Source organism: Haliotis rufescens, unplaced genomic scaffold, assembly GCF_023055435.1.
Source record: "Haliotis rufescens isolate VD_foot unplaced genomic scaffold, xgHalRufe1.0.p SCAF_21, whole genome shotgun sequence".
NCBI classification, from domain to species: Eukaryota; Metazoa; Mollusca; class Gastropoda; order Lepetellida; family Haliotidae; genus Haliotis; species Haliotis rufescens.
In genome coordinates this window covers 4442725-4465344 of record NW_025963902.1, presented here as the reverse complement: position 1 = coordinate 4465344, position 22620 = coordinate 4442725, and the positions used below count along the sequence as shown (strand labels likewise).

The 22620-nt window shown below is 41.0% G+C and overlaps 1 protein-coding gene across 8 annotated transcripts in view; it reads left to right on the top strand.

The window, feature by feature from the left end:
- LOC124133383 overlaps nucleotides 1-21685 on the top strand; it is a 73475-nt gene extending 51790 nt beyond the window's left edge. For 7 of the 8 annotated variants that reach the window (XM_046497773.2, XM_046497775.2, XM_046497776.2 and 4 more), the window contains exon 2: nucleotides 17391-21685. In XM_046497773.2, coding sequence (XP_046353729.2) covers nucleotides 17391-19624 — 2234 coding nt within the window. In that variant the 3' untranslated portion in view covers nucleotides 19625-21685. Of the gene's footprint in view, nucleotides 1-7377; nucleotides 7990-17390 lie in introns of those variants that run through there. The other variant, XM_046497774.2, reaches the window with a different exon arrangement.
- Nucleotides 21686-22620: the final 935 nt, after the last annotated feature.

The following is a 22620-nucleotide window of genomic DNA, read 5'->3' as shown; positions in this document are numbered from 1 at the left end:
TGTGATATGTTTTGCTATATATATTAGCAATATCACAGCGGGGGCTATTCGAGCAATATCACAGTAAATGGATGGGACCATTTCGTTATATCCGCCAGTTCGTTATAAGCGTGTTATAAGCGTGTTCGTTACTGTATAACGTTCAAATCCAACTAGGTCTTCCCTGCCTTCAAATAGCTGGAACAGATGACCAGATTAACATTTACTTACCTTTATGATGTCAGTATGTCTTGACTACCTGAAGGCGTCTGAACGCACCATGGTCTAGTGGGTACAGTGTCTGCCCACATACCGGAAGGTCCGTGGTTCGACCCCCGGCCATGTTATATCAAAAGGCGTTAAAAGATGTCGCTTGTTAGTGCCCTCTCGGCATTAAGGGAATAAAACAGCTCAGACTCTGTATACTGTGTCTGAGTGGGGTATCAGTGTTAAACTGCGGTATTGTATCTCAGCGGTCTAACACTAATCTTGAAAGCGACGTCAAAGTCCTATAATCTCACCTCATGTTGTGGCGCCTTCCACGAATCCCCGAGTAAAAGGCCACGTGTGGTCCATTGATCCAAGGCGCTGCGATACGTAGAGAGTTGAGTCGCTTGTCGTGGGTTCGAATCCCAGATTCTCCTGATTATGGATCTTGGTCCGTCAGCACCACGCCGGTGCTTGTGGGTTTCATCAAAGCGGTGAACATCTAACTCCTACATCACCTCTGGCTCATCGCTGACACCCCACGAGTCAAACGGAACACTGTTCAAAGCGGCGTTAAGCCATTCTCATCCACTGCACCGAACCAGTAAAAACAACACAATATGCAAAACGTGCAGTTCGTGCATCATCCTTCTTTCCCTTTATGTCTTTCCCGTTAAGTTCAATCCCCCTTCTGATGCACGGTTGTCTAATTTAATCAATTATGTATTGTAGCCCGCATCTTTGACATGGCTTAAAGTGCATTACCGGGATCCCAAAGACAATATTTTCATTCCTCTATTGTGTCCCCCATCCCTGAATCTTTGCAAACAAAACATGGCTTTGCACCAAATGGCTGTCTGGGTGACAGAGGTCAAGTCAAGGTCAAGGTGGTCGGTACCGTTATGCCCACTCTCTTAATAACCGTGTACTTTGATGTTAATGCCATATTCCCCTTGTCTTTAGTATGTTTTAAGGATGGGAATGACGTAGGGCTTAGCTGTGACTGTGTGCTAATGTGTTGATCTCGGGTAACCCTTATTGACTTTCATCCCTTTCGACAAAATTTGCCTTAAAATGATAATTTTCTCTTTGTGTGACGAGCGGTGTCGTGATTGCAGTCGTTGAGTATTTGCACAGCTGGCTAAATCGTAACTCTTAATATCTTCTTCCTTAATTATATATCTTCTTCCTTAATATCATTATAAATATACTGAACTAAAGACGTTAGGGATAATGAATATTTTTTGGATATTGTTGCAGTAAAGACTGAGCATACAATCTCATAAAAATATCCCCAAAAATATAGATGATCCGTAACTTGTTTCGTTCTATATGTACATTAAAAGTCATATACCCTTCCATAATACATTTATGTGTGTTTCCGGATTACAAAGGTTTCCCTGTACACAGACATACAGACAGACCGACCAACAGACAGATAGACACGCTCCAGTTCCTTGACAATTGGCAATATTAAATACTGCTCGTACAACAACGTATCCAAGCAATCAGTGACATTGAGACTTTAAATAGTGTATGGATCTAGTTTCTAAGCCTTTGATTAGTTAGTAAGCATCTGGTAGTGGTTGCCACATGTCTTCTGTTTTTTTGGTTTCTCTTTTCTTATATTTTTATTTTCATAAGTCTTTTTTTTTCTTCTTTTTCTTTTCTTTCCTTTTCTTTTTTTTTTTTTTGGGGGGGGGGGGGGGGGGGGGGTCCACCCGTTACACAAAACGGCAGGTTCGATTCCGGGTATGGTGTTTTAAATATATATATTTCCTCGTCAATATATCTCGAATATTTGCAAAAAATACACATTTCCCATAGTTCCAACAAGAAACTTTTAACTGAAAAAATGTATGTTTTTGTCAAAGTCCTTCTTGTGAATTGTTTCCACCATGACAGTTAAGCTACGGGCTTAATACACAATGCTAGATTTTGTTATCACATGTCGGAGGGGTTCGATGAAATCAAGTGCATATTTAAGGAGAAAGCGAATACCTTCAGGGGGATCGTCTGAAAGGGATAAAGAGATTTAACATTAAAGCTGAAAACAGTCGCCATGTTCTTGAGACCACTACTGGAACGAATACTATTCCCCACAAAGGCAGGTCTGAGATTGCAATGTTTTTGCATGCCTGGCTGCAAAGGAACGAAACACGCAACAAACCAATGCGTTAAACCCTAAACCCGTTTGTTGAAGACAGTGCAGTACACGCATATCGGGAACAGGTGTCGGTAGAGGGCAGGTTGGGTGGAGGGGAGGGAAGGGGGATGGGGGGAGCATAAGTATGTCTACCCTCTTTCCCCCTTCACTGCAAACGCCGGACGAGGGCCCTGTCCGCCTCTAAACATTGATGAGGTTCCTGCTGTCTGTCATTTGCTTAACACATGACTCAATGTTCAAGTGTGGTGTCCCTTATCCAAACTTTAGCAACCAGGCATGGAGCGCGTGTCCCTTCAAACCCGAAGAAGTGAAGCTAAATTTTAGAAATGTTTCAACTTGTATGCACATACGAATATAAAGGGAGGTAAGCGATGTGATAGAAATTTGACGTGCATTCCCACAACGGTGCTAACTCCATGCTGCAATTTTGAAGGGACATCCCTGCAAATCGCTCCATGCGGGATAACTGTGTTGTAAGCCTTCAAAATATTTATTTCACACCGTTTGAAAACCGATAATCAGCCCCCAACTTAAAGTATTACCTAACCGTAGCCGAATTCCATACTCTCCCCGAGAGGAGACACAGGGCATAGTGTATAGTGGTAGGGTTTCCCATTGACCGCTAACTTGGATGCAGTCTACGTGGTGGATCGCAGCTACGCTGTATAAAACATTATCAAGTCATATCAACCCTTCTATCCAAGGTGACTTAAAGTAAATGGTTATTTATCGTATGTAATATATTGTCCTTTGCCACTCTACCTTGCGCTTTTTATTGACACAACGTTGAAGAAAGGAAATAAATGTTTGTTTATCGAATGACCTTGGGTTTTTAACATAACAAAACGTCACAAAATACAGGATGACTCAATCATTAGTTCTCCTCGTATGAGTGGTATACTTATTGTGCCAGACGGTATTGAACAACGCAGTACCCATTGGTAAACAGTGAGGGGTCATAGAGTTTGGCATGTTTTGCTTTTTAGAACCTTGTGGGAAGGCTTTTTTTCTCGGTCCCAGGGGTAATTTTGAAAACCTTATAGCCTTAGCAGACAATTATCAGAAAATCGTGTTTCTTAAAATACTGACAATTGTGGCAACGATTCGGTGGAATAAATTGAATAAATAATAGCCTTTTAGAATATAATTTAAGTGCAATGATAAATACAAATGATGATGATGATGATGATGATGATGATGATGATTGTGGCCTGGTGGGGTGAACATAATGATTATTATGGTGTTGGTGTTGATGATGATGATGATGTTGATGGTGGTGTTGATGATGATAAGGATGATGATGATGATAATGATGATGTAGATGATGTTTGTAACGTCACACACACGTATGCTCCAAGCACATTATATATTATATACCTCAAGGCAACGGATGTGTACGGGTGATATTTCATTATCAACTCCTCTGTGAGTAAACAGTATCATAAATATTCTTCCTCTCGCAAAGATGTCCCACTGCGACCATGATAACATATCTACCTTCGGTTATATTAGCTGTAGCCACCTTAGTTCAAATATATATATATAATACGACGGAGATGACGTTGAGTGTAGCTGCTAAGTACACGGTAACCCAACTGTTTAACATGCCTAGATACCAGGATCGTCCCACGTCTCTTTGTAGACTCAGCACTTACTGCTCCTGGTGATGTGGCTACATAGGTCATCAGACAAGCTTCTGCATCACTGACCCGAAGTGCCCCTGTCTCTCAACTATACATTAACCTCATCGTGCTCTGGAGATGCTGGTATTTTAAAGTGAAGGGAGTCCACGTGGTTTTCAAACCTAATGGGACACGCCTGGCCGGTGGTCTAACCGCTTCAACCCAAGATGTAGAGTTGATCATAAGTTCGAATCCAATTAGGATCCCTGGTTTGTCAGTACCATACCCTGCTCGCGGTCTTTACCGAAGTGGAAAACGTCCATACGTTCATCAATGTTGGCACAGTGGTGTTCCACAAGGGAGCTTCTGACTCCGTATGTTTCTATACAAAGTGTGGACGAAACCGCTTCAGAAACTGAATCACTCCATATAATGCTGCGACTTAACTGAAATAAGGCTATTTGAGTATTTAGTTGACAGAAATAGCCCATTTAGTCCAAAGTTCAATTTGTACACGCTTAATGAGGAAAAGTACTTCAAATTGATCTTCAAAGGGCAACTCTCGTGGTTGTGAGAAATACTTGTATAAACGTAAAGCGTGGTTCTGTCAATAAAACAGCGCCATGTGTTTCCATTTATATTCTGAAGTCGTCCCAAAGGTTTGTGTAATTATTAACTGTAACATAACACCGCCGAATGTCTCACCTTTGTCAATCTATTCATAGCCGTGGAATCATCATGTTTTTAAGGAGGGGGTTCAAATTTAGACATATTCAATTAAAAATCAAATCTTTAGTGTGTGTTTGTGAAAGGTTTGAACGTACGTGTCCATTTCATTAACACAATGGTATTATTAATTTGTCGTTGACTTTTGGTCCCCAAATTGAAATGTCATGAGAAGTGGTGGTGGGGGGGGGGGGGGGGGGGAATGTCTTACCACATGCTCCCCAACACCCGCATCTGGATCCACCACTGGAGTATAACAAACATAGATGTGACGTCCTGATATATGTCTGTCTTATCTTGACTTTACTTTCAAAGAAGCCTTTGCAAGTCTAGCCGAAGACTCGTGACTTTTTGTCCCTTTGTTTGTGAAAGCATTTAGCGAGGCAGCGCCACACATTACTTGACCTTAGGTCAAGAGTGGGGAGGAGAGTGGGGCATGTCCACACTATGTTCATGAAGTCACTGGGGACAGTTTCGCTGTGTGTGTGTTCTGTAACATAGCACAATCCCTCTCATTTACATAGAGAGAGGCCTAACATACCGCATTCTGATGTTCTGTTACTGTGGCGCATATTAGGAGATACCTCGCATATTTCCATTAAGATCAGGACACACCGATCGGTATATCAACAACAGTTGAACTTTCACACACTACAACAGTGTAGATATTAACTCGAAAGGAGTGGCCAGCTATATATGGTTCTATATTGGTGAATGTGCTGAATAACGCTACTGCAAAAACTTATTACCTCTAGTTGTATTACAATGAATTCATAACGAACGTATTTTACACGACATATTTATTCACATGAAGAACCAAAAAAACGTTTGGAAACATATTAACATATGTTAACATTCATGAGAATTATAAGTTGTCCTAAATACGCAAACATTTGAGGAAATGGATGGTTAAACTGATCTTTGGTACCACATTTCTTACCCTTGGCCCTCCACACGCTGTTGTGTCAGGTCGTCTATGATCTGCGTCGCTTTCATCACATAGCCTTATATCACATTGTTAACACACTGGTGGTATATAGCCTTTTATCTCATCAACCCAACAGTGGAGTCCCACAAGGGAGCTTCTGACTCTGTATGTTTCTATACAAAGTGTGGAAAAAATCTTTTTGGTGATAGAATCAATCCGATATGAAGCTGACTCTACGTGATATCAGTGGCACAGTTGTGTCAAGCCCCAAAAATAGCTTCACGAGTTGGATCCCCTAGCTAGGCCAGGATCTGTGGTTCGTGTGTTCGAATCTCAGATTTCTGAATCCCTGTACTCACTCACTCACTCACTCACTCACTCACTCACTCACTCACTCACAACACACATAGTCATGCAGTAACCATGATGTTAACATCTCTAGTGGTTTTAGAAAGTGGTCCCTATTCAAAGCCACACACGCCACGAAGATGACAGGACGTCACTTCGTCACGGATTTCCATTCACAGTCGACCTAATCTGAACTCAGCTTTAACAAAACATACATTCGAGGGAGTGTCTGTAACATCATTCAGAAGAAGGGTGCTCACCAAGGAAGTTAAGACCCCACCCTTCTAACCACTCCCCTAGCCCTATCACCCTTCCTATCTCCCCCCATCGCCACGGTACCCTCCATATTGTGTACGTTGTTGTGTCTACATTGATAGACAGGAGATAGATCGTACGATGTTGCAAATAGTATGATGTCATACAAAAGTGTAACCTTTAAGAACTTTGGCCCCATCAACTCTGTTATGTCTGTAAGTACTGTATGACGAAATGCTGTTAAAACTATTAGTATTCACAAGCGTCTGTGGCGCGTCATAGTAGCTCAGTGGTTAAACCGTTCTTCAATGTTCGAATCCAATAACTGCCCATATTTTAAGGAAACCTTTGAATAATTAACCTTTTCAAACCTGTTTTTGTCTTAAGCAAGATCTCTGTATATTTTGTAGTGTCGAATCTACTGTTATTACTTAAATTTACTGTTGTTATTTCCACTAAAAGGGGTTAACGTGTTTTATCAACACGATGGAGTTGATCCACAATTAGATGTGTAGTATTAATAAATACAGTATGCCTTTCCAATGCTTAGATACATGTATAGATGTAATATTCAGTATCACCATGCCCACCTGGCGGCACGTCGTGTTATTGATAAAGACATGAATATTGCACGTTAGAAATATAAGGGGCCAAAACCATTTCCATAATCATAATAAATCTCTGCTAAAAGCAGATTCGTTTGTAGGAATCCGACTGTATCATGAACATATGTTAATGAATCCTTGTCAAATAGGGATGATACCAGGTGTTCGCGTATCCTGCCCCACATACAACGTGGCAGCCGTCATATATAACCCAGTAAAAGAAATGAATTCATACGAAATACATGCTAGTATTTATACCCGTGTATCTTTAGAAGTGGGCTGCACTTGTAGTAACTAAATATGACCAGTGACGTAGCTGTATTGAATGGGACGGATACTACTATTGCCAATACCCGTGTTCAATGACTGGGTATTTATATCAGCAATGACTGGGTACTTATATCAACACACCTTACGTACGGTGTAGCCCAACCCATGCGGCCGTAGTTCATTCATGATACGATTGCGTTCTTATCCAAACATACGGAATGTAAGTATTTCACGAGGCCAACATTCATCAACAACACGCTGAGTGACAACATGACACTTACTCTGATACAGCGCCACGGCGACATTTTCTAGAAAGCAAACAACGCCCTTTCGCAATTAAAACTGAACATAACTTTGAGCCGGAATATATGATGACGATCATTGTCGTTGTGACAGCCACGGGGAGTTGCTCTACAGGTTACAGTAACGAGGCTCGTAGCCAGAGGCAGTGGGAAAACAATAGGTTGTCCAAGTGTGTGTAAGCGTATTATATGAGGCCCCGACGGCCTGTATGTTAATCTCGGCTCCACGTTGTTTCGCTTTGACTCTCTGTTGATATTGACCACAATGGCGCGCTGAGCAAACGTGCGCTGGAATGAATTTTTTTATTTCTACAAAATCAAGAATTTGTCCGAGAACTTGGCATTGACTGTTGGATGCAGCTCGGACGCGGGTTGTGATTCTGTCACTGAAGCAATATCCTTCACACTTTGTATAGAAACATACGGAGTCAGAAGCAACCTTGCAGGACTCCAGTGTGGAGTTGAGATAAAAGGCTATGTGTTGATGTGACAACTTCATAGTGTATCACAGATTGCCATTGTCATATCTCTCTCGGCTGCAACGAATAACACAGCAAGATGAAACTGAAACGAAGCAAAGGTATGTTTCAAATATTTGATCAAAATTTGTATTTTCTATTTTAAAATATTTGATCAAATTTATACTTATTTTTAAATTTTGATTTTGATGAGCAACCAAATTAATCTGTTTTAATACGTTAGAAGTTTGATTCCGGTCTATTTGTAAAATGTATCAGAGGATTTATTAATTCGTTCCTATTCTCACATTAGTGTCAGGATTGTTTTTAATCCTGTTCGGTTATTATGTGGTTGATAATTTACCTATGATTTATCTCTTTTGACATTCCAATTTACACAATTTGTATGAAAATTAACATCGTGACATCCAAAACATATTAAAACTATATTTGTCAAGTTAGAGGAGACTATGCCAGTCGTGTGTCCATTTACTCTAGGTCGAGATGTTTTAAAAAGTGACATGTGCAGAACTGAAGCATTGTTAGGGAAATTATTATTTACTATTAAATTCATAGACATAACATTAGAGGTAGACAAGTAAAGTGGGTTTTGTATAGCGTTATTAAACATGAACGTCAACGCCAGAAAATAGTATCTCTATTATGACGTCAGATACATCCCAACCATGTTGATGTATTTCACAACCAAATGAGAGTCAATGAACATGTAACATAGCAACAACGTTGGTTAAAGGTGACAAATATGCATCCGGCCGACCGAAGTCAGTTCACGTATAGGGTAAAGTACAGCTTGCATGCCAATAGGCATTGTTGTATTCATACATATATGTTTCTCAAGCTTCATTTAACTACTAAACATTAACGGTGGCTTCGGGCACTTTATAACCGAGGTGTTGCCAGAGGGCTATGGAGGTATGTTAAATCTGGTGTATATCTACGTTCAGATAAACTGATATCATGTTTGACTTCAGTACAGAATATGTCCTCTCCCAAAGACATTGTATTGCCGGAGGGAGATAGTGTAAAGTGTTCAGATGTATTAAATACATGGTAAATACTTCAACTACCGTAACTCTGCAGCAACGTAACAATGTAGCTATATAATACTGTAACAATGAGGCATTGTAACAATGTAGCAATATAATACTGTAGCTAGAAGCAACGTAACAATGTAGCAATATAATACTGTAGCTAGAAGCAACGTAACAATGTAGCAATATAATACTGCAGCAATGGTGCAACGTAACAATGTAGCAATATAATAATGTAGCAATGAAGCAATGTAACAATGTAGCAACATAATACTGTAGCAATGAAGCAACGTAACAATGTAGCAATATAATAATGTAGCAATGAAGCTATGTAACAATGTAGCAATATAACAATGTAGCAATGAAGCAATGTTATTCTGTAGCAGTAGGCAACGTAACGATGTTACAATGTAGATGTGTGGAACCCTGTAATAATGCAATACTGTAGCATTGTAGAATGTGATACTGTAACAACTGAATATTGCAATATGACAATTCAGAATTTCCATCAGTAACCGTGTTTAAGACTTAAGTCAACTCAGAGTGTAAACACGTGTTTCCTTACCTCCACCATGATTGATTGAGCACTGTGTAACATCGTGTATACATACACTCATCGATAGTAACCTTATTATTCATATACGTTGTGGTTAATCCTATTTAGGTAGAACAAGTCTAATACTGGAATTGATGCCTTGTGTGGCGGCCTCATGCTGTATGTAATGTCCGCAAAGCTGACGCAGGACATACAGCCATATTAGTACTAAAATCGTCTCTACTAAAGCGATAGATATTTGACCCATTCACTGTATCAAGTGTACCCATACTATTTAAATCTGTAAACGAAATGCAACAACCTTCCATATATACTGCTCAAAAGAAGTTAAAGAACACCCGATTCATTCACATTACTATAGTTAATCTGTCATGGTATGACACCTTAACCATACCATGAAATAATCGGGTGTTCTTTAACTTCATTTGAGGAGTATATACTGATGGAAAGAAATAAAGCAACGGCTATAAATAAATGTTGTATTGGTTTGCTTGTGAAGACCCAATATGAATAGAGGTGTTTGGTCAGTCCAGCGAATGACCCAAATGCTAATTTATATAATATTCCGTCAGTGTCATATTTTGTCGCTGGATGCTGTCATTTATCGTACAATCAACTCTTCTTTTATTTCTTATGATTATGGTAAGGGTTTTATTGGTTTTTTTCACGTATTATACATATTATTGTTATTATTGTTATTCGATAATATTGCTATACGTTTTGTTATTTGTTTATATCAGTATATATACAGTCTATCAATTTCCTACAAACTCTTATGGAGGCAATGTTATCAACATGTCTCGTCAACATAAACATTATTCGTAGTTAATGCAAAGTAATAGTATAAGCTGTGCTAGCACTGCCCTGACCATATGTTTTCATGGAATATTGCAACGGGGGTCTCGTGTAGCGTTGATAATCCGTTAATATATCTCAGGTAGGAGGTAGTCCCACGACCATCACAACACGTGAATGTATTGTGTACATGATACCTAACAATCTTGAACATCAAATTCGTATATGTGTGTTCCATATTTAATAAATCCAAATATAAGTCGGTTTGTGGTCTGGAATGTGGCGAGAAATGTAGGTGCGCATAACTCAAGGTGGGTCTCATGACATAGTGTTTACATGATGTTTACCATCAAGCAGAGTGTCTATCGAACCTTTCCATTGTTTGTTGAGCGATTTGTTATGAATTCTGCCGTAATCTGTTGGGGATAATCCGATTTAGCTACTATGCAGTAATCACGTGGATGCGTTGCTAGGTATTGCAACAGACAAGGCATATTCTTCTCTGTTTTGCAATTTACTATCGTTCGTATTAATATTTGTTTAAGTTTAGATTTTTCTGTTGCGTGGCACAATGAACTTGCTCTATGGGTAAATGGTCTCGAATCTTAGCAACCGTGGTCGAATGAGCCTGAAGTGTTGAAAGTTGGGAGGTGGTCCAGTTTATGTCAACATGTCTGCTTTGAATACATAGTGCACGCGATATGATAAGCAATTAAATATAAAAAAAACTATTTCGGAGGGCGGGTCTCCATATAAACATTGAACTTTCTTCTGTGAAGGCAGGGAGTCTAAATAAGATCGACTCCCCACAATAAGTGAAGGAACACCCGATTCTTTTCATGTGGGGGCGGTCGGGTAGCATAGTGGTTAAAGCGTTCGCTCGTCACGCCGAAGACCCGGGTTCGATTCCCAACATGGGTACAATGTGTGAAGCCCATTTCTGGTGTCCCCCGCCGTGATATTGCTGGAAAATAGCTAGAAGCGGGCGTAAAACAATTCTCACTCACTCACTCACTTTTCATGTGACTCGTTAATTTGTCATGTTGTGACAGATTTACTATAGTCATGTGAAAAAATCAGGTGTTCTTTAACTTCTTTTGAGTTAATCAGTTATGACATGACAGATAGCTGTAGTTGTATGAAAACAATTGGGTGTATCACCATCATCGTCGTCATCGTCGTCATCGCCGCTGTCGTTTCGTTGTCATCAATACCTACAAAGTCATCGTCGTTGTCAAATTCACCGGCATTGTTTTATCATCATAATTGTTCTTATAGAAACTTAATTTTAAATTTTTAACTCAATCATAAGTTTACTCCCCCATTATCATCATTGATATTATTATCAACATGATCATTGTTCTACATTTATGATTATAGTTATCTTTTTTAGTATTGTTACGTTATAACCGTAGTTTACCTGACAGATGCAGTAAGGGATACAGTAAACTACGGTTATAACGAACTCGAAGGGACCACAAATTTTAGTTCCTTATAACCGAAGTTCGTTATAAGCATACATACAGTATTTATACAACAAATGGTCGGGACTAAAAAATAAGTTCGTTATATCGGTCAGTTCGTTATAAGCGTGTTCGTTATAAACGTAGTTTACTGTAGTTTGATACTGATGCTAATACAAAATGCATTTAGGAATGTACAGGATGCTTGAGTTGAATTGTATTGCTAAATAACGCCCACGCGCTGTGAATAACAATAGCCGCACCTGTCATGCATAAGTCGTCGATTCCAGGAAATAGGTTTTATCAAGGTTATTGAAATTCAGAGAATAACTGCTTACTGAAGAACGCTCCCGTGACACGCAAGTAAACCTGAATATGTGTTACGTATTTAGCATGACGGGCATTTATTGCTGTGTTTGATAATATTCTCCTGTGACAGTCGTTACCCTCCCGGCAATATATATCGCGTGATGAATATCATATTGCAATATCTCAGCGCTATGTGGACAGACTAGTTGGCAGAAACCGATTGTTATCGTCGCTTGTGGCCTCAACCTGGTTGTATAATGCAGAGTCGGGGCCTACAGTCATAAACAACGTCTCGTCCACGTGGATATGTGTCAAGGCGTATTCCAAGAAATGACTGCTAGCTTCAACATGCTGCGACTATTTTATTGATAGAAATGGATCGATGTCATGAAATAAACTTGTTCAGACATTTCATAACTTGGATCTCATGAAGCATTTGGGAATTTTGTTGTCAATGTCTCGGTTGGATAATTTTCGTTGGTTAAAATGAGTCGATGCTAGGAAGGAATTTATCACAGACTCTATATGGTAAACTACGTTTATAACGAACACGGTTATAACGAACTGTCGGGACTACAACAAATGGTCGGGACTAAAAAATAAGTTCGTCATATCGGTCACTTCGTTATAAGCGTGTTCGTTATAAACGTAGTTTACTGTAGTTTCAAATGCAGACTTGAACAATTGTTTGACAATTCCGCTTCTTTCTTAACTCAGGTGTACAATGTGTGTGTTGTCTGCGTGCTCTTGTGCATTTCTGATAGGTAACTATACATACCAGTAATTATACAAACATATCCACTTGAACATGATGTTATACACTATTACACTATCTGATCATATCTTCTTGATCATGTCGTAATGTTTGGAAATCCTGCCACTCCTGTCATTCCATGTCCTCATTGTCATCAGTTGGGGCGTGACAGTGATATTGACATGACAGGTGATGTTGAGGGATATTAACATGACAGCTGACTGATAGAGTCACGTGACCGCCTCTCACGTGTAGAGACGCGAGGCCTTCGTCACAGGCACGTGACAACTGGAATTGATGCAGACTAGCAATTGTTGCCATCAACACTACCTATAGACTAACATTTAGTCTCTGAAATCTTATATTACACAAGATCCTTCTTGACTCTAAAAAAATAAAAATTCCCTATGCTGATTTCAGAATAGAGCTAGCTTGAGCTGGCTAGACTTGCTTTTGTATGCATTTCTAGATCATGTTTTTTTCATAAAATAAATATATTCCACGGTCATGGTGCAGGACTACACTACCTACAGTGTCGACCATACTTATCTTGTCCACGATAGTCATAATCATGATAATATTTATACAACGTTAACACTGATATTGCCTACATTGTTAAGTAATTAATTAGTCAACATTGGTAACACTGATATTGTCAATGACGTTCACAGTCATATTGTCATATCTACTTTATTAAGTGACATACTGTAAATCATATTTTTGGAAAGCCTGCGATTGACAACAAATATGATACAAAATATACATGAATGACCTTTGAAAAATGTTCTGTCCTTGAGCCGGTTGTTTTGGTCCTAAATTCAAAATCTTTGTTTTACTGTTTGAAATCTCAACACCAACGATGCGAGTACATCGAGCTCTAGTATAACGCAATAGTTTTAAACCCAGCTTGGTGCACTCTACAGGGAGCGGTGGGTTAGCCAAGTGGTTAAAGAGTTGACTCACATGACCGATGACGGGGTTCGAATCCCCACAGTTTGTAAAGGCCATTCTTAGACCCCGCTATGTTATCACTGGAATATTGCTACAAGCGGCTTAGACAAAACTCGTTAATTCACTCACTGTACGAAGAGTGTTCAGCCGAACCTGCTTGCCAGCCATGTTTACTTGCTACTTCTTCAAAACCCGAACGTTTAATAACCTAAATGTACAAGAATCCGTATGACTGCAATTTCCCCTAATGTTTTTAGCATTTTCGACATCAGCGTCGAATGTTCGACACTACTTTCTCATTTTCATGCTAATTTCTACGAGACGCTCTCCATGGACAATATGGTTGCATAACCACGTGGCCATTTGAATAGTTGTCAATATCATGTCAATTTCACGCAATCCCATCAGTCAGCTGATTTCCCATGATGCACCGCCATAAACTATAGCCGTGCATGTCTGTACATAACAGTCCCGCGTGTAGAGAGCAAGCCAATCTGTATAGTGATAACATCTCAATGGCAATAATCTAAATGGCATCCTAACTTTAAAATAAAGTTGTTTTTAAACACATTTTTCACATTTAATTCGAGGCAATTATGACCAACGTTTGAAATGAACGTATCCAAATTTGCATTTATTACGTAGGTTATGAAATTATACAGCATTCAAGTGACTATGAACATATATGCCAGACGTGTGTGAATACGGCCATCGTTTTTATTTATTTACTGGGTAGCCCAGTGGTTAAAGCGTTCGCTCGTCACGCCGAAGACCCGGGTTCGATTCCCCACATGGGTACAATGTGTGAAGCCCATTTCTGGTGTCCCCCCGCCGTGATATTGCTGGAATATTACTAATAGCGGCGTAAAACCATACTCACTAACTCATGTATTTCTGACGTGTCATAGGTGACACATATTTCATCACCCTTGACAGCGTGAATGACCAGGTTTAGATTTATCCTATGATTCATACGCTCCTAATATTCGGTCATAGGTAAATGGAAGATTACCAAATTGGCAGGAATTAGCATTGGTTAGACAATTTAACTGGATTAAAACCTGGCCTTTATATAATTGTCACTATCTGTGTTTCTATTTTGGAAGATGTTCCCATCAATTTTCTTAAATAGTTTAAATGTAATTTATGTCACAGTGTTCTCATATATTAAACTCTCTTGGCATTGATCAAGCTGTTAAACCCAGTACCCTAACTTAACGACCGCTAAAGACCAAGCTTACTTTTGCGCTATGAAAATATTATTTGAGTCAAACCGTCTTGGCGCTAAATAAACAGATAGGAGAGAATTAATTTGAACTTAAATATACCGCACATGCTGATTTAATTCGAAAGCCACTGGTGCACGTAGGATTTAATAAGATAGAGATTATGTAAATGCTTGTCCTGTCATGTTGTGAATGTGTTGTTTGTGATGTCAATGTGTTGGTAAACAACAAACAATAGCAATCAGTTTGTTGCCTGACAAAATCTCAAAAAATGGTAGTACAAATATGGGAGCTGAGTGTTGTTGAGACGTCCTCGGTGGCAGACTGGTCAACACACACCAAGACGCCGTCGTCAACAGAACAATCGTGTTTATCTCACAAAATATTAACAGGGACTGTATCAAAATATTTCAAGTATTTTCGTGTGAAGGCAGGTGAATGAACAATTGTTTTCACCAAAGAAATCGGTTTATTGTTGAAATGTATTCGGGATATTTCTTTTGAACATTTTGATTAAGAAATTGTTTTAAAACGTTAATGGTCTTGAAATAAGGTTTGGTGCAATTTTGAAAAATAAGAACTGTTGACGCTTTCCCTCAGTGACCTGTCAATCATATTGCTCAGCTGACACCAGTGAGATATATTATATCGCTCATCCATCACCTTCAAGTCTTTGTGATGGATAATAAAGGCGACATGTTATTGCTATCGATATTCTTTTGCGTCGTCTGTTTTTTCCCGACTTTCACTACATTAGGAGAATCGCAAAGAATATTATTCAAAAATGATTATGATTGAATTACTTCATACAGGAGTACTAAATTTCAACTCTAAGTAAACCCATTAAAGTGGGTTCCCAAACCTATTAAAGTGGAGTTCCACAACCCATCCCATGCATACCCCGCCTCTTCACTGCCTAAAAGAACTCGACAGTAACATTTTGGGTCAATTCCTATGTATTTTCATCATCACCAGTAGGATTGTGAGATTGACTGATGGTTAAAATGTTGGCTCTAAGAAGTTAGATTTTGTAACAACTTTCTTTCTATCGAAAGAGGAAGATGGAAAATATACCACGATTTACTGAAATCTATAATCTTTGTGAAAAAAATCACTTTGGATAAGAAGTCCACTATCTTTTCATGTATCAAGTATTAGAAGCAAATACGCCAATATCTGTGACTCTACCATTACAAAACCACTGTGTGTAACCTATTCAGAACAAATACAATCGGAATATTAAGAATGCTGTCAGTCCTGAGTGAATATTTATCCCCAAACCATTAATATACAGTGTGTTCTTCTACTTAAATCAGCGTCCCCATAAAATCATAATTTATATCCCCGTGTTGTGGGTTTTCGGATGCTACGAAACGGTCGTAGTTGTCTCTCTAATCACATGGACAACTGTAAAACATATCATTTACTAACAAAAGACAACTTTCTCTTAAAAACAAGCCACCACCTGAGTGTTTACGATGTCCGAGTGATGCTACACGTCCGTTATAGCGCGAGAAATCGCGAGAAACATGGCCGTCCGAAAAACGTATAATGTCCAAAAACCTATGATCCGACGATAAATGTGTACACACACATCCATGTCTTGAGTACTATGTATCAATGTGTGACATCCACGTACCGCTGATAGTAGTCTGAGTGTAATAAGGTTCTGTTCTATCAGGCTGAAAACTCATATCGGTTTCCTTCCATAGGCACAATGTCCGTCCTTGGTGCCCCCATCTTGCATGGCTGGCTGGGATATTACTAAATGTGCCGGTTTAGTTCGAAATGTGTATCAATGTTGATTATTTATGATCTGGTGTATGCTTTTGATGAAACATTGTGTACTTCATGATTGTGGCTATGTCTTTCAATGGTAAAGCTAATTCCTAACTCACCAACCTCTCAATGGTTCTCCCCGATTATGTTTCTAGGTTTGTCAGCACCATACCCGTGCCCGTGGGTTTCACCGAAGTGGTGAACGTCCGAGACATGCATCACTTCGGGCTTTCCTCCCACATTAAGCTGACACGCCGTGATATAACTGGAATACTGTTAAAAGCGGCGTCAAACCCAACTCACTCACTCACTCACTCAATGGTTTTAAGCCCATTTCTGGTGTCCCCCGCCGTGATATTGCTGGAATATTGCTAAAAGCGGCGTAGAACCATACCCACTTGGATGTGTGCCGTTGCAGAAAGCGATCTTAGCGCAAAGGTGATCGTAACTGCCATACCTTAACATAGACAGTTGTAGCGCTAAGGTTGTTCTGTACAACGGCACCGAGTAAAGTTGCTGGGGACCGATGTTAACCCCTACCCCCCCCCCCCCCCCCCCACGGGTCGGAGATGGATGTTGGTAACTTAAATAGAATATCCACATCTTCATAAATACTTATATTCCATCCTTTGTTTCAGATCGGCGGAACTCGCTGACGAAGGCGCACCACTTCATCAGCCGTGACCCCTCCGAGTGGGACGTCATGGACGGCTATACCTTCAACGGCGACTACATCGGGTACTCCACCCTCTCCAAGCCGGCCACGGGGGTGGGGATCCTTCAGCAGCCAATCAAAGAGCAGTATCTTAAGGCCCGGAAGCAGGGCAACTCCAAGAAGGTGATGCTGAGACTGATTCAGAGCGGGTTGGCCATCAGCCTTGTTGATACCGGCGGCGGCCAAAAGGGGGAGATGTTCTACGACATCAGCTCAATCAGCTACATCGAGAGTCTGAGGTTTACTGTGCTGAGTGGCAGTGAGAAGAAGGTCCGGGCAATGTTTGTACCTCTGGCTGAAGCGACTCTGCCTTCTGTGAAAGACAAGAACGTATTTACGGTGGACAAAAACTATCATTTCCTGACGCAGATCAACCACCCTGCGCTGTTAGCGTGCGTTCTGAGGAGGCCGAAGGGTGTCAAAGCTCTGGACTGTCATATTTTCATGTTGGAGAACGTTGAAGATGCCTTTAAGATTGTGTCAATAGTGAGGCATATACAGACCCGTGGGTCCAACCCGGATGTGATGACTGAGTTGAAACAGAATGAGAACGGTAGCTTCAAGCGCGGTCAGAACAATGATGTGATACGAACCGAATACGGGGAGTATTCGGTGTATAGAGGACAGAAGCAATATGAACTTAAAGATGATTTCTTCCGCCCCCCTGAGCATGAGGGGGGACCGCAGGGTGAGTACCGACCCCCCGGGCAAGAAGGGGGTCCGCAGGGTGATTACAGGCCCCCAGACAACGAGGACCCAGGGTATGGGTGGTCTTATGAACGTTCAAGAGAAAACAATGATGACAATTGGCACAGCTTTGACAACGACCGGTATGAAAGGAAAGATGAGCGTTTTGCAGGGCAGTTGAGAGTAGGAACTCAAAACAGGGGAGATTTTTCCTACGATCAAGGAGGACGGGAGTACATTAGTCACGGTCGTCAAAGGTCGTCGGATAGCGGCGAGGGGAGGATGAACATGAGTTTTAGCGATTCTTCAGAAAGAGGGGGTCGGCATGATGAGCACACGGAGAGAAGGTCTTGGAACGAGCGGGAGCGTGGGAACATCTCACCCCGGGCGGCCCACTTCCCCCCCAGGGTAGCAGAGAAGCCGAACAAGCCCGACCCCATGATGAGATCAATGGGGCCACCCAGCCCAAACCAACACTCTCCTCCTCGCCCCCTCTCTCCTCGCGGAATGGACTCGCCCCGGTCGACCAACTATCAGCATCCTCCAGCATCAGGCTACAACCAGCCCGCCCAAGGGGGCCGCTACGCCCCTCCCTCGCCCGGTGGACCCGTCTACTCCATGTCCAATCTCGAGAGTAGACAAACCGACGCCCGGCCGCCTGAAGAGGAATCAGCGCCCAAGCCTGTGGCTAAGGTTCCTCCACACATGGTTGCTGGTGTGAAGGTCCTTCCGACCGGTTTCGTTCCCTCCGCAATTAAACTGAAGCCTAAGACAGCCAAACACGATAGAAGCTACGGGTCTGAAGATTCGGATCCTGACTACGACAATAATATCCATATGTATAAAAAGCCTGTCAATGACTATCAGAGCTACCAGTCAGAAAAATACACAGAGGAACGTAACATATATAACCACAATAACAGCAACGATAACCTGGGAAAAGGGGGAGACAACTACGGTAAAGGGGGAGACAACCACGGCCGGTATGCTGACTACAACAAGGGAGGCATGTATGGCGACAGCAGCTACAGTAAAGAGGGCAGCCAGAATCGCGGTTTCAGCTACGCTCCTGAATATGGACGGCAAGTCAGCGACGAGAAAACAGAAAGCCGTCAATATATTGAAAGCTATGATGGCCCCTACGGTGTCCAGAGACGGGAGACGGACCACAGGCAGACGGACAAGGGGGGTTCCAACAGGTATAGCGCCCCATCAACGGCTTACGACGACAGATCACGTGATCCAGGTAACCGTTGGAGCGGGTCAAGTGGTGGAGGTCAAGGTCGATCTCAGTCCAACTACGACATCGGTAGCCGAGCGCCCCCTGGTGGGGATGGCGGACAAGGTCCTAAAGGGAAGGAAGCCGAGATTGCATCAATGTTCACGGACTTCCAAATTCAGAAAGGGGAGCCAACTCCTTACACTACTTCCGGAACAGATTTCGAGCAATCTTTGGGTTACTTCCCTTGACGGAGTCCGTATTTCGGGATTTCGAGACTGTATCATGTGTTGTAGGCGGTGTTGGATGACTATGAATGCACGTGCAAATGCATGCATGTTGCTGCTTGAGAGGACAATGAGTGTAGTAGACAGGAGGATGTCTTAATGGTCGATGTCTGAAGTCGGGTTTTGGAAGTACATTCTTGTGTGGGAGTGTAATGCATAGATAGACCCGGCGTCCGGACACTATATAAACGTGACATTTTGTCACAAGACATACTGCAACCAATGCATACCCTCTGTGACTGTCCTTTCGAAGTAAGAAATGTCACATTTACACTTAAACAGAGTTCATTTCATTTTCTTTATCAAATATATTCAGAAATAGGAACACTAGCACACATGTATATGTACAAGATCGGTTCCTAAAGGTTGAATTTTTGCATTTCATTTGAGCAAAATTAATTTTTTTGGCGTTTGCAGGTTGTATTATTATTACGTGTACCATAGTAGAACAGTTGGTACATAATCTTGGTACAACAGGTGGTACATAAGCTGGGTACAACTGGTGGTTCAGACGCGTTGACGATACTATTAAAACTGTTGATCTCAGAAGATAGCTATTGTAAGCAGTGTCATTTAATGACACTACAGTCGTCTTATAAAGAACATGTATCACGTGGACAACGACACCATCGTCTCAAAATTAAATGTTATATATATATATATTCGCAATAATGTATGCAGTCATATACCTATTACATTATATAGATATGTATAGGGAATTATAACACACATCTCCATACACTGTAATTTTTCGTTTGCTCTGATTAAAGTCAAGTCTTTCTTAAACTTTAAAGTTTAAAGAACCTGCTTGGGCAGTTACAAACTGCCTCAGAATAACGAGAAATTTGTACCTTTTATATCATTTTCACCATATTACTGTGCAATTGCCAACAACTGCGTTTCTGAGGCTTATTCGAGTCACGTTTGCAGTAGTTTTTGTTCTATCGGACGTATAATGGTATACCAAGTTGAAATGGCAACGTGAAGAGAATAGCGGTATGTTTATACGATGTATTACCTACGCAATATTTACATGATATGCAGTGATATCTCAGTAGGTAGCTAGGATCATGCGCATTGTATCCAAATTCACTAACCTTGTGCCTAATATTCAGTTTATGTGTTAAATACTGTGTTTAAGGGTTGGCATTGAACACACGGTACTGCAACCTCTATCTCGATGATATTGTGTTTAAGCGTTGACGCTGAACACACAGAACCACAGCATCTTTCTTTATGATATTGTGTTTCAGGAAACGTTGACACGTTTTCAAACATTAGTATTTATTTATGATCTCTCGCTATTGCAAAAGGCTTCGTTAAGTTGCTTTTAACAGCATGAAAGCAGAAGAGTGGAAACTAACCAGCTGCATCGATTGTCCTGTACTAACTGCGAATGGATGTTTGGATATAGCACGGAATATTGATTACAATGTACATAGCATGTATATAGTGTTTGTTTGAACTATATGTGACTATATATGCAGTGTACAAGCAGCGTCGCGAGTGCCTGAGACCACGTGGTCTTTCATGTCACGTGGACCTGACATTGTATATAACCCTTTGTCATGTAATGGACCCCTATGGTACATTGTTATGAGGACCTTGTGGACCCGCCTCCAACTTACATTGTAATATAGCCATGTGACCTTTAGTGGACCCGCTCCAACTTACGTTGTCATATGTGGCCTATAGTGGACCTCCGAATGTTATAAGGACCTCGTGGACCCGCCTCCCAACTTACACTGTAATATAGCCATGTGACCTGTAGTGGACCCCCTGTACTTGTAATAAGGACCTGCATGGACCCTCCCGAACTTACATTGTAATATTGCCACGTCATCTGTAGTGGACCCTCCGAACTTACATTGTAAGACCTGTGTGGCCCCGCCCAAACTTACATTGTAATATAGATATGTCATATACCCTCCACAAAGTGTAATATATTTCAAGTCATTATGCAAGATCTGAATGTTTATTTTTTCTTGTCATAATTATGATGAGTCAATAAAAAACTATTGCTTATATCGCGTGTTTGGGTTATCATTCATTTTATTACATGTATATTTCATATTTTCGTACATAGACATTGATATTACAAAACTCTGTGTGTGTGTGCTTGCGTTCGTGTGTGCGTGTGTGCGTGCGTGTGCCTCTGTGGGCTAACTATATAAACCAGTCTTCCAAAACTATGACAATAATCCACCCTGGACCAGACAATCCAGTGATAATGGGCAACAATCCTCGCCCTCAGGATACGATGACAGGCATTCAACCAAGTGAGTGAGCCGTCATATAGATGGAATATTGCTGAGTGCGGCATTAAGCAACAAAAAAACAAACCGAGTCAGTGAACCTGACCACCCGATCCATTTTGTGGCCTCTCGCGTCTAAGCACAGGCTGCTTGGGACTTTTCTGACCCGGAGTCTCCGCGTGTGTGTAATCGCACCTGTGGGTATTCTGGGTCTGCATTGACTGACATGGGGATCGGGTGGGTACAATGGCGGGTCAATATGGCGCGTGCTGTACCATTTGAAAAGAACGCTTCGACCGTTTATTCTTTCTGTTTTGCATCATTGTCATTCCGGTGGGGATTCCGGGTGCGATATTGGTCCCCAGCAACCCACGCTTGTTGAAAGGGTTGACTAAACTAAAGGGTTGACTAAACTAAAGGGTTGATCAGGCTTGATGACGGTTGATGTGTGTCATCGCATCCCTCATTGCGTGAATCGATGCTCATGATGTCAGTCACTGGATTGTCTGTGCCAGACTCGATTATTTACAGCCAGCCAGGTGGAAAATTGCTTTTTGCGGCGTTAAACAAACAAACAAACACAACAAACAAACAAACAAACAATAATAAATAAATAAATAAACGCACAGGCCACTCGTTTTCCTCGTCCAATTTCGATCATACTTTCAAGCATATATATAAAAAGAAACGGCATTCGAACAACTA